General features: G+C 39.5%; 1 protein-coding gene across 1 annotated transcript; it reads right to left on the bottom strand.

The window, feature by feature from the left end:
• Nucleotides 1-2,407: 2,407 nt before the first annotated feature.
• AGR2 (anterior gradient 2, protein disulphide isomerase family member) lies at nucleotides 2,408-11,535 on the bottom strand. Its single transcript, XM_048510414.1, has 8 exons — nucleotides 11,397-11,535; nucleotides 8,119-8,271; nucleotides 7,048-7,111; nucleotides 6,781-6,833; nucleotides 6,055-6,128; nucleotides 5,484-5,547; nucleotides 4,218-4,301; nucleotides 2,408-2,714 (listed from the first exon to the last, which is right to left on the bottom strand). The coding sequence occupies exons 2-8, from the start codon at nucleotides 8,261-8,263 to the stop codon at nucleotides 2,665-2,667; spliced, it is 534 nt and encodes a 177-aa protein (XP_048366371.1). The 5' UTR covers nucleotides 8,264-8,271; nucleotides 11,397-11,535; the 3' UTR covers nucleotides 2,408-2,664.
• Between the last annotated feature and the right edge of the window lie 1,625 nt (nucleotides 11,536-13,160).

Genomic DNA, 13,160 nt, shown 5'->3' with positions numbered 1-13,160 from the left:
CCCCTGGGAGTTTAGTTCAACCCCTGCTGTTCAACCACCCTCGCATTCCCCTAGTTCAACCACCCTCGCATTCCCCTAGTTCAACCACCCTCGCATTCCCATCATCAGCAAGCAAAAGGACAGTGAGAATAACAGCATTGTTTGGTACAGACAGTTTACTCCTCCAAGAATGCAGGTAAGGAGAAACAGTTAAACTCTATTGAACTAGATACGGCAAGCAAATGAGGGAGGCCCCTGTAGCCTTGAGGGATGATAATGGATGGGCCATCTGCAGCTGGGCTGTGAATGTGCAAACTGCCAGGCCCAGAATGGCGCAGGCCTGACACTTCCACATGTGCTCTGGTCTTACCACAGAAATAGCCCATGGCCTAAATTTTGCCCTAATGGGACAGAGGGTACCACTTGGCGAAGGATGTCTGAAGAACACAGTTGGTAAATTGGAGATTCAAGTTGATCAGAATAGGATATGGATGCCACTTCAGACTTGGGAGTAAGTTTTCAACAAGTAATGAAAATGTTTTTCAAGTATCACAGATATGAAGTAAACCTAGAGAAACCTCAGTTGTTGAACTTAGTGCTGCTGATAATATTAATGGCCACTAGCATACACAACATTAAGAGGGTTTTAGATTCATGGAGGCTTAAAACTAAGAGTGTATGCTTACCTTGAAAGATTCCACTTAAATTGTATACAGCATTAATACTTAAATAGCTGTGGTGCTAATATTTAATAGATGACAGTGCTTTGGTTACTGGTTCTTGGTTTACATGTTCTTATGTAGAATAAAAAGCAGACAACCCAAATATTAAATATTCAACAGATGTGTGTAAATTAAGATTTCCTGTGAGGTAATGGAGACTTTGCTAGGTCTGTAGTTCATGGAAAGCAGGATTGTACTTCATGCAGTTGTTCCAATGTATGCTCCTGCTTGCAATAAAAGCAGCAGGGACCGGAGCGGATGCAGCTACAATAAGGGTGGTTGGAAAAACTGAGAACTCTAGTCTTGTTATTGTTTTAATGAGCTATATTTTCCTGTGGTTTTCACAGTAACTTTTTATGAATTATTGTATTACTGGTTGTTAATATTCATATTCATTCACAGTAATTGTTCTTCAAGCAACCATTTTATCTTAAACCATGAGAAACAGTCACTGAAATAAGACGTTTCCTTGGGATCATCAGCGGGCCTACAGAAAAATGTCTTGTCTCCAATCTTTGTAGTTAGAGGCAGATTGTAGTTAGAGGCAGATTGCTTGTCCCCTCTGATGCCCCCATGCCCTCTATTGTGCCATCACTGCCAATGTAAGATCTTATCTGGCACTGCCGGGTCCCTTCCTGTCCTTGGGATCGGGCACCATCAATAAATTGTTCTCAACCAATGGTGGTTGTGTTAATGCTGCTGTGTTTTTTAAAGGTTTTAATATCACGTGTATATTTTGTTTTATTTATTTATGTATTGTAGCTATGCACTCCTTTTGTTGTATACTGGCTGTTCTCATTCTTGGTTTTCTAGTTTCATTGAAGGAAATCAAATAGAAGAGGAGACCATGGAGTGAGTGTCTCAGGAGATGTACAATTTAGAATGTTTTCCAATAATCAGAGTGACATACATGTCTTGCTACCCAAAAGGACTGAGTTCAATCTTTTCAATGCATTTTTTAAAATATTTTTACTTTCTTTAAAAAGAAACATAAAGAACCAGGGGTTTATTGTGATTTTAAATTTTGTATATGTATGTTAGAAACCCTCAGCCCAGTTGCTGGGATACCGTGTCCTTTGGTTGTGAAAAGCTTTGGGATGCTTTTGTGAGAAAAGTGGGAAAATATGTAGGTAAGTAAGAATGTTCTTTTAAAATAGATCCCTGGTCTCTGCTTCAGATATGACTGATAGACTTACACATAAAGAATGTACTATTGTTTGGTGATTGAGTAAGGATAGGAAAGACCTATGCTCAAATTACCGCTTAGCCATGAAGCTTGATGTGTGGCCTTGGGCCAATCAATCTCTCTTAGTCTACTGTCTATGGTAAGAAAATATCAAAATGCTGCAGACAGGAGAGATTTGTAATTTAACTGTTCAGATCAGCATCTTTAGCTTGTTCTGATCTGGACTGTCAATTTCAGTCTGCCTGTGATGTACAAAAATAGATAGCAAACATCTGTGTTTCCCAGATACTGCTTTTCACTGCTTAGCAATTGCAGATCTGCAATCTTTACATTATTCCCTCCCATCCTTGACTTCTTGGTGCAATTTAGTTTTCTGAAGTTGATTTTCTCTGTTTCTACATGTCATCACCTCATTAACTTATAGCAGCTTTTCCCCCAGGATCTTTTTCTCTGTGCTACTTTTCCCTGGGAAACTCTAGATGTGGTACTGTCCAAAATCACAATACAAGACAGGCTGTGCTTCTGTAAACATCATGAAGTAGATTTATTTTTTAAAATCCTGATTTGCAGAAAAAAGCATACAGTAACCTTCTAAGCTTAGTTTATAAAAGAAATCAATACTTAAAATGCCACATTGTACAAAACCAGTTTTTACAACACCATTGAGCTGTTAGTTATGCATTGCATATCTAAGACCAATGTATATTCTTTAGTCAGAATAAGTTTTATAGGCTGAATTAGAACAGGAAGATGTGCTGGCTGGTCCATTTCCTTCCTTCACAATTCAGTCTTCAGCAGCTTCAGTGCTTTCTGCATGTTTGAGTATACTAGAAATATATATCCAAGAGTTATTTTTTATGCACAGAATTATTAAGAAATAAGTTTTATGAAATTGTTTTGCCTGCCTATATTTTTAATTACGGAAGCTGTATCTCCTTGCATTACTTTTAATCGCAAGTACGCCGACAGAAATAATGCACTCTTCTAATAGTTTGTCATAAAAGCCCAATTCTCATTCAGATTTCTTAGATCTAAGCTGGTATAAGAATACTTTTCTTATTGCTCATTCCAAATTGAAGCTATTTGAACTTGCCCCCCCCCCCCATGAGACATTTTTGGGAATTGGTAATTATGACAATTGGATGCACCCCCACACCAGTTTGGGTTTAATACAAAAATTGCCACAGGAATGTCTGGCAGTGGCTTGGAGACAAGCTACTGATAAATTTCCGCAGGGAAACAATTTTCAAGTGGCAGCCATGTTATGAGAGGCAGATCTAAACCCCAAAGGGGAACTGGTGGGATGCAGTAAGAATGGAGAAAGTCAAGAGATTGTTCCATACAATCATGTATTTCATGGCTTGCTGAAACCCTTACAACAAAAACTTACTAAGCTAAATAGTTACAAGAAAACTGGGGTTCAAATCCCCACTCAGTTGTAATTTCAGCCTGCCTCACAGGGTCAGGATAAAATAGAAACAGTAGAACCAGGTATTCTTGGATGAAGGGTGTGATCAAATGTAACTGATAATAAAGTTGGTCACTATTATTCTCTTTGCATACAAAATAGTGTTGAAGCTCAGGAATTCCTTCTTTAATGCTACTTGGTGATTTTGTAGGGCCCTTTCCGCACGGGCCTCTGGGCGCCCTCACACCGGCAGGAATTCTGCTGGTGGAAGGGTGGGGGCCGTTCACACGCGAGCGGCCCCCGCAGAGGCCGGCACAGGAGAGGCGGCTCCGCACGGAGCCGCCTCTTCCCCGTCCCTCTCCCACTTACCTCGTTGCCGTCGTCGCCCTGCTGGCCTCCTAAGCCCCGCCCACACTGCTCTCCGACCTCCAGGGGTCGGAGGACAGCGAGGGAGGGTCTTAGGAGGCCAGCACAACGACGGCATGCTCATCAGGAGAAGAACGGTATAAACTGCGTGTTCCAGGCGGTGCCATTCGCACCGCGCTGCTACGCTGTTACTCAAAACTTCAGATTCTAAAGAGGGGTGTTTTTGAGGGCAGCCTGACGCCGCCCTGGGGGAAAGAAAGGGGAGCCCGGTTGCCTGTGAGAACGGCTCCCTGGGGACGGCGTTTTTGCCGTCCCCAGGCCGCCGTTTTTGGCCCGTGTGGAAAGGGCCCAAGTGAAGTGAGATGTATACATTGAACAACACACAAATAGGAACTGCATCCAAATTATTTTATGAGATTGTATGATATACCCAAACTGGAGAAGAGAACAATGCACTATTCTGTAAGTAAGAATGGAACTCCTGTTGTAGTATGGTGGACACTTATCCATTCCCAAAGTATGCTGGATGTGCCAATATGAAGTAGAAAATACTTACACAGTTGGATATCTGTTGGTTCATAAGCATAGAGGCGATTGGAATATCTTCCAGTAATATCTGCTCTAACTGTCAGTGAAGGATCTGGAGAAGAGAAGGGGTTAAAAATCATTTGCTTCCTGTCCAAGTTAGTGAAATTGTTTTTAGTGTTTCAATTTTGTGCCTACTTTGCATAATCAAGATTTGTGTTTCCACATGGCTAATCTTACAGTATTCTGGACAGATTGCAAATTGTGTGTATCTGGGGACAGAATAAACAGGGCTTAAGGCTACCACTTAGGAATGTTCTTAAAATCATGTGAGAAAGATGGGCAAAAATGCTTTCCTAAACAATTACATCAGTTGTAGGTAGTGGACTTTGAAAGATGTAACTATTTAGGACCACACTGTTAATGGCTTTTTTTAAGGAAGAAAAGGGAACCTAGGGGTGAACGCAACATATTTGAAGAGCATTAAATTCGTCAAAATATTGCTGTGGAATAGGGGAAGTAGCTTCCCAACTAATTTTAACAGATTAGATTTTTTTCTCCTCCCTTGCCTTACTACTCCCCCCCTCCCACACACACACACAGAACACCATTCTGAGCTACAAAACCTTTGTGGGTATGGAAGGAAGGGGAAGGTGTGGAAAATAATGTTGTGTGAAATATCCCATAGGTGTCATGATAGTCATGCAACAAGATGTCCTGCATTTGTGTTTGACTTGATGAGCGTTGGTGGGGCTAAAAGATGGGAGAATCAGGGTTTGTCTTATTTCCTCACAATGAAAATACTACCAACATGAGCTAGATCCTAATCCAGTAGTAACTTAGAGACCAACAAGATTTTGGGAGTATAAGCTTTTGCTAGTCAAAACTCCCTTCGTCAGATGACAAAGCTGGTACCACAGGGAACAATTTAAAATCTCCACCAAATAGTGATTGGCTATGTATATTTTGGCCACAGAGTTCCAATATTAATGTACTTTGGACTTGTAAAGCAGGAGTACTAGTTGTTGACTGGCAGAAACAAATTGTCCTGCATTTTTTTCTTGATGAAGAAATGTTTTTTCCACAATAAGTGATTATGTAAATTGGTTCATATCTACTGGTAAGTTGAGTTTACTGTTTTGTTTTTTCCCCATATGCTGAATAATATGAGGAAATTTTATTCTACAAAAAGTACCACTATTGGATATCATGTGCCTGAAATGTGTATACATAACCACACACTGGAACCAGTTTTTGAAACAGGTATATCTTTTGAAACAGGTATCTTAATACTTACCTACAAACAGGATTCTGGGAACATACTGGCCATCAGGGGAGAGATGTTTGTCTGTGGTTTCATACTAAAATACAAAAGAAAATTAAAATTTCTTTAAGGTTTACTCTGTAAGCCATACAATTAATTATTTTACCGCACAATCCTAAACAGAGTTACTGCAGTCTAAACCCACTGAAATGAATGGGGTTAGACTGGGAAAACTCTCCTTAGGATTGCACTGTTGATCTTGCCAATTTTTTTTTATCATAGTCAAAGGCTGGACATGTACATTCAATAAACCATGGTGCAGGGTTGGTTATGGTTAGTGTTGGCTTTTCACAATTTTTCCCTAAATGGAGATAATCTTTATGGAAGAAAATTCTGTATCAAACATGTCCACTCATTCACAAAAGATACATACCTATTTCGTTAAGCACATGTGTTTGGATGTTGGTGAGAGCACAATACCAACTCAGTACTTGTGTGTCTTTATAGATTTTGGCAGATACATTTCTCAACTTCCCATGCATAAAAAATAATTATCCATGAGTACTAAAAGTAAGGCAGTTAAAGAAAAATCACTTAAACTTACAATAAGGTTAAGGAGAACAAATTTCTCAGCCAACTTCTGTATTTCTTTGCTCTCAGAAAAAACTTTCTTCAGTGCTAAGAAGGAAAAACAATTAAAATTATTCTTTAAGTGAAAAAAAGGAATTGAGAGCAAGAAAAGTGATATAGACCTATTGTTACAAATCCCCACAACTGTCATGAACTCTCCATATGTCATATTGGATACAGGTAACCATGTAAAATGAGCTATAAATGAGTCTACACAGGTCTTCAAGCGAATGTTCAAGGTTATCAAGGTTAATTCAAGGTTATCATAATCAATGTGTATGATTTTGAAAAGTCAGATGTCTTAGCCTAGCAAATAAAATTACCATACCCACAATTAAAAGTTGGAACAGCAGTCTCTACCCAGTAGGCTACTTGTGAACTGTCTGTCTACTTATTCCTTCTAGAACTGGACCTCTGCAGCCTACTTTGAACAATACAGCCAATGTTCTGATATAGAAACCTTCCTCCAAATTCCAAGTGAGTGGGGGCAGAATGTATCGTCTCAGGCACCCATATCATCTGTGACAATGCACAACAAGAACTCTTACATGTGGAAATCTCCAGTCCTCTCTGCCTCAAAGTGATTAGCTTTCAACTATGCAATAAGAGCAGGGGCTATTTTGTTTTACAGGATATTTAAGTAACAGCTATATTTTGAACATTTTATTTAAGTGCATAACAAAAATAGCAAGAAGCATACCATGACTATGAGGACAATCCTCCAAGTGGTGGATGATCATTATAGGTTTGTTGCTGAAATGAAAAGAGATTCTAGTTTACAATTTCACAGTAGTTTAAATTAAGAAAAATTAAGGCCTTGGAAAAGATGATGTTGGTGTTTTTATTAAATCTGAAGAGACTTTTCAAACGTTTCTCATGGCCTATGGTTAAAAGTGAAAAGAGGAAAAACTGAAGTGTTGCACAAGGTGGTGCTATTTTAACATCTCTTGCAAATACAAGAACTTACTTTGTCTTGGCTTTGTGGAGAGCTTCTTCATAAGTCTGAGTCCAGATAAGATAATCACCCCAGCCTGAAGCAAATTGACAAAAGGGATTAAATTTTCAAATGTGTTGTGATTAAAAGTGTTAATTATATGTCAAGGCAGAAACAAGCTAAGTTCTTGAAGAAAAGCAAACCTGATTTTTTTAAAAATGAATTGTTGATTCTGGTTTCTATCAGCCTGCCACTTTATTTTGAGAAAGTATTTTAAAAATGATTTTAACAGTGCAATCATGAGGGGGGGGGGGGTCCAAAACTGCTCAGGAGGTGGCTTGACCCTAGATCCAGTGAAAATGCCACTTGTGCCAGCATAAGCGGCATTTACGCTGGCTCAAAACCCCTCCACACACAATTGTACTATAAATGTAAATTGTTCTTGAAATGAATCGAAATGAGTTAACTTTGTCTCTCTACTTAGTGTGAGTTTAAGATAATTAATTCCTAATACGGCTCAGCCTTTAAAGGGCTCACCCACTTCCCAGCATTCGCATATAGTTGCTAGTGAGTTATTAGATAAAGTTTCCAGAGTTAGATTTGATAAGAACCCTCAACAAAAGCCAATTTTACTCCTGTTTTATACAAAGGCTGCATCCCCAAGGTGAAGATTCTCTATTTAGTGTTCACTGCTACCATAAATGCAGAGCCATGTCCTGTGGCAAGAGTTTTATGCACACTTTCCTTCATCAGCCCCCATTTCCTCTGCATTTTTCCTCTGTGCCATTTGAGGGCTCTTTTTTATTAAAAAAAAGTAAAGGGTGAAGCATTATAATGCTATAGCAATTACTATTTTGTTTTGTTTTAGTGGCAGGGCAAATGGCAGCCATGTTAGCTGATGGAAGGGAACTGGTGTTGAGATGTTGGACAGAACTTCTGAAAATTAGTGCTTTCACAAAAAGGTGGTAACAAAGCATTTTTGGGAACTGGTGCTCTGAACATGAAGAAAATATCCTTGGAGCATAAATAGAACAAAACATTATGTGGTACTAGACAGGTAATGTATGTGGTGAATTAAAAGAAGCTTTAATGTGTATTTTTTACCTCTGGAGAGAGTCTGGGGCAGCTTTATTTTGGTGTTTGTGGCTTCATTTGTGTCCTTTTTCCCATCTTTCGTTGTAGTGTCTTTTGCCAAGGTATGAGTGACAGCAACGATCAAAACTAACACAGATACTAAGCTCTTCTCCATGGCTAAAGCTAGGGGGAGGAAAAGCACTAAGATTATTCAGCTTTCAGAACAAGACAATGTACAGGAGGAACAATAATGGCATACAACAAATTTGAAGCTGGCTAAATAATAGCATAATTGTGGAGTTGTTCACATTAAAAAGGAGAAACTGACTGGTAAGAGTTGCTTACCACACTTTGGTACTTAAAGCTCTGAATATCTCTTTCACTATTTGTGTGAAAGTTTGATCATTAAGTTGAGTGGAGGAACATTCAACATAAGAACCAGTGCAGTGTGGTAATTAGAGTATTGCACTAGGATCTTGGAGATCCAGACTCATACCTCCATTTCTGCCCTGGAGGTTCACTGGGTAACTTTTGGCCAGTCATACACTCTCAGACTAACTCATCTCACAGGGCTGTTGAGAGGATAAAATGGAGGAAAGGAAAATGATGTGAGCTGCTTTGGGTCCCCATTAAGGAGAAAGGAGGGATATTAAATAAAGTAGATGATAAAAATAATTATTAAAATATGAGAACACCTTAGTAGAATTATTCAACAACAATCAATATATCTATGGTTACATCAATCTGGAGACTAAACCCATGGACAGAACAAATAGATCTTTTTACAAACCTGAAAAAAGCCCCAGGTTTGCAGAAAAAACTGAAATTTAAAACCCCAACAATTGAGGGGTTAAAACCCCATAAAATAATAACATCTTAAAGCTTCCACTTTAAGAAATGAATGTCATCCTTGGCAGTTGTTAGGCAACAACAACAATATTGCCAGTCTTGGTTTCTGTCAGTAAAAGCAGGGCCCTTTCCAGGACATTTTTAACCTTTAGGAGAGGAAAGATTGGCCCTAGGTCCAGTGGCAACCATGAGACAACTTGCTACCATCTGATTTGCATGACTCATCCAGGGCTGGCTGCTTGCTACTGTGCAACAGCACCTATCCCTTGAGAGCAAGTGTTGTGTATGAGTTAGCATTTTAGATAAGGATTTCGAAGATCAGATTTGAATTCCCACTCTGCCATAATAGCTTGCTGCATGACCCTGCGCTAGTCACTGTCCCTGCACCTAACCTTACATGATTGCTATGAACATATAATGGAAAAGAATGATATAAGCTACTTGGTTTTCATTGTGGAGAAAGATAGAGTATAAATCAAGTAAATAAATGATAAACATAGCAGGTGGAAGCAGATACAAGGTTGGTGAATTGGTTGGTGGAGAGAAAAAAACCAAGGAAAGGGGAGAGGGTATAGGGACTGACAGGAGGAGGGAAAAGATAAATAGTGTGGGAAGAGAGATTCAGGGGAAAATTAGGGTCCCTCTGAAATCCTTGCTATTATCTCATACTGCAACTAGGACAAAGCCTGATGCCAAGCACCACAAAACTGCACCTGGATGTTGTTACTGCACAATTCAACCAGGTTTTTCACAGTTGCTGAAGGGAAGGAAGGAGGGAAAGCTGAAGACCAGTGGGCAGAAATAGGCAGGTTGGTGGGAAGGAGAGGAGTCATAAAAAAGGGAGAGGCTTGTAATCATATTCCTGTTCCTTCTGAGGTGAATCCCACTGATTTCAGTGAGAATTAATCCAAAGGTGTTTATCAGTGCAATCTTATACAGAGTCACACCCTTCTAAACCCAAATGCATTTAGAAGGGTATAACTCAGTTTAGGATTACATTATAAAATGCAATCCTAACACTTTCTTGGGAACAAGACTTACGCACTTAATAGGATTCACATAGACCTACTCATTTAATTTCTTCAAAACTAGAGCTTGACTATATTATGCAAATATGCAACCTTGTCTGAGCTAAAATTAAAATGTTATTTTAGCATCACATATTTAATGGGTACTTTTTGTTCTTGTTTTTTGGCTATACCTTCTTTAAATGTTGATTTGGTTATACCTTTTTAATGCTGAAATCTTTGCCACCATGAGGACCCTGAATTGGGTGGAAAGGTGACAAAGAAATGTTTTGAATAAATAAGTATTCTTGAGGAGGATACTTGCTTGAGAATAAAGACGGTTAGAAATAAATGATTAAAGTCCATACATTATGAATGCTTAAAGACTAGCGAGCACTATGAGTTATATAAAAAGCCTATGATTATGTAGGAATGAGCATATTTCAGTTCTACCAGCAGGTTTATTCTGTGATCACCTTTCAGGCGTGAGAGGGAACACAGTTCTAAATAACTCTGGTTAACCTATATTTTATTCCAATGTTAAAGAGACTTGAATAGGATCCATCACTGAGAGATATGAGCCTTTGATGCCTTGCTCACAATGTGTGACAGATAGATGTGTGAAAAATGAAATTTTTTTTTTAGCAACCTTAGGAACAAATCTCGCTAAACCATTTTCCAGCACAGTATATGACAAATGCCACTTCCAGCAGCATCCTAAACAAAGAAGCAAGAATTGGACTGGGTCCCAGTGACCCTGGAGGTCAAACCACCCTTCACACTAAAGTTTGCCGTGAGTTTGTGGTAGTCACTTTCCTCAACTTTTCTCAATTTCTCAGCTTGACCTACTCACAGAATTGTTGTGATAATAAAATGAAGTAGATGATTATATGTCACCCTGATGCCTTTGGAGGAAAAGCAAGGTAAAAACATATAATACAGATAGACAGTTAATACACAGAAACAGGAAATAAGGTGCATAGGATAATACCTTTGTCCCTTTAAAGTTTAAACCATGTGAAAAACCAAGAAAGATCAGGACTAGCTCTGATGCTATTCTAATACAGATGTCGAACTGGTAGAGAAGTAAAAAAGAACTAAAAAAACAAACAGGAATCACCGGTATTTGCTGAACAGGAAATCAGAAGGTAGAAAATCTGAGGCTATTGCTGAATGAAGAATGGAAAGAAATAACTCATCAGGTTTTATGCCTCTTTCTTAAAGCACTTTACATATTCATAAAGCTAAAAAAACCCTCATCCTTTATCAGGTTAGCAGAACAGAAAAAAGAGGTATTATCCAGCGACTGTTTTCTTTAGTAGCTGTGCTGCTTTGCCCTTTCCTTGCTGGATGCTTTTCAGCTCTTTCTTTCTGTGCTTTAATCAGTAACCTGACTCCAGACCTCAGATGATTCTAACAGGTGCATTGCTAAGCAATCCCTGCTAGTCTTACCTTCTCTGCCCTCCTCCTCCTGTGAAGAACAGGTACAGTGCTCCAAGTTTCAGTGTGAACAAAGAAGGTGTGGAATGCCTATTTATGCTCCTGGTGGCACCTCATCTCCACCCACTAAGCCATGCATTTGAATGCTTTTGTTGTAGGGTTAAACTTCTCATTTTTCATCCAAGAATAAAATGTTTGAGAAGTAATTCTTAAGACAAAGAATGTTATCTTCTTATCAGCCTTGTTAAAGTTAGAAAGTAGAATTTATGGCTATAAAGGAGAGTTTAGGTATGTATATCTTAAAGTTTGGGCAAAGAGCCAAATCCAGGTAAGCATAAATTGAGGCTTCTGATTTGCCCCAAAGCTGATCTGTCTGTCTTTGATTGGGTAGAAGCTTTAGCTTGAGACAAAGTTCTATAATTCCTTTGAGCGTGTGAAAATCAATACCAGGATCTCTGTTTCAGGGCTAATTGAATGGTAGTTGGTGTGTGGCTGCCACATATAAAATGACCATGGGGGTAACTTTCAAATCAAAAACTTGGCAGGTTCCTAAAATGCCTGTTGGGATCACTGGAACTTTTTTGCAACTATGTTTAAAAATAAGAATTCCATAAACAATTTTTAAATTCCATGTCTTGTTTTCATATACAAGTTAAATGAACGCAATGCTTGGAATAAATACTGTTTTGTGGCGATATAAATAAAGAGATACTGAATTCTAAATGAAGTTCCATATCCAGAGTGGTGTATCCTCTAAAATACCAGGAATGCCAAGGGCTGCATTGTGAATGTGATCACCGGTCAAATGTTATCTAACTCTACATATACGTGCAAGTCAAGATGTCTTTCTGGATCATCTTGATGAAGCTTAAATGCCAAGCAATTTTGCATCTCCACAATAGCCTTTCATGCTGCAGGGCCATGGCTGGGTCAAGTTTTAGTAAATAAACTACATGTGTTACTCATATTTTACAATTTGTGGCCATTTCTAATCCTGTGCAGTCAGTCTAGAGAACCTTCTCCAATGCCAGTGAAGGCACATATTCCACAGACTCAGAGTAAGAGTGCCCTAGTTGTTGTTCAAGGTCCATCTCCTCTTTGTTTTTGCACAGTCAGTTGCATCACTAAAGTGACTTATACTGGATACCTTGTGTGCAAAAATGCACATGTGTGAAATTATCTTCATCAAGACAGTATAGCAGTCTTTCCTTTCATTTTCAGCCTCCTCTGTTGGTTGCTGCAGGCTCTGCTGTCCCAGAAGCCATCTTGGGTTTCTGAGGTGCCATTGCGGGGGGGGGCTGCCTCTGGGGATCATGTCTGCCCACCCCTATGCTTATAAAAGCAAAGGAGATGAGGACGGAGCCCCAGAGGGGAGGGCAGAAAGGACTGCCAGTTGGGAGCCAGAAGCCAGCGGGGTGTGTGTGTGTGTGTGTGTGTGTGTGTGTGTGGAGGCTTAGGGGGGTGTCCTCGGGTTTCCTTGGCCTTGCCCATGTCGATGGCCAACACCTAAGTGTGTTGGTCAGGGTGCCCGAAGATGATGAGGCAGCAGGAAGTCCTTGCCATCTTCCTGGTCATGTGGAGGGATGATTTTGTCCGCCCCCCCCACGTGACCAGATTAGTGGCACCTGGGGACAGAGAGTACCCCCTATCCCTAGGGCCATGCTCCTTTGCATCAAATGAAGATATTAGACAATGGATTATAATAGCCTTGAAGGTTACCAAGGAAGATATGGAGATGGAAGTTGATAAGATCTATAGTACAAATCTAGATTTTCT

The sequence above is a fragment of the Sphaerodactylus townsendi genome, linkage group LG11, assembly GCF_021028975.2.
Source record: "Sphaerodactylus townsendi isolate TG3544 linkage group LG11, MPM_Stown_v2.3, whole genome shotgun sequence".
NCBI classification, from domain to species: Eukaryota; Metazoa; Chordata; class Lepidosauria; order Squamata; family Sphaerodactylidae; genus Sphaerodactylus; species Sphaerodactylus townsendi.
Note: the sequence above shows the minus strand (reverse complement) of the source record. Positions and strands in the feature narration are given on the sequence as shown.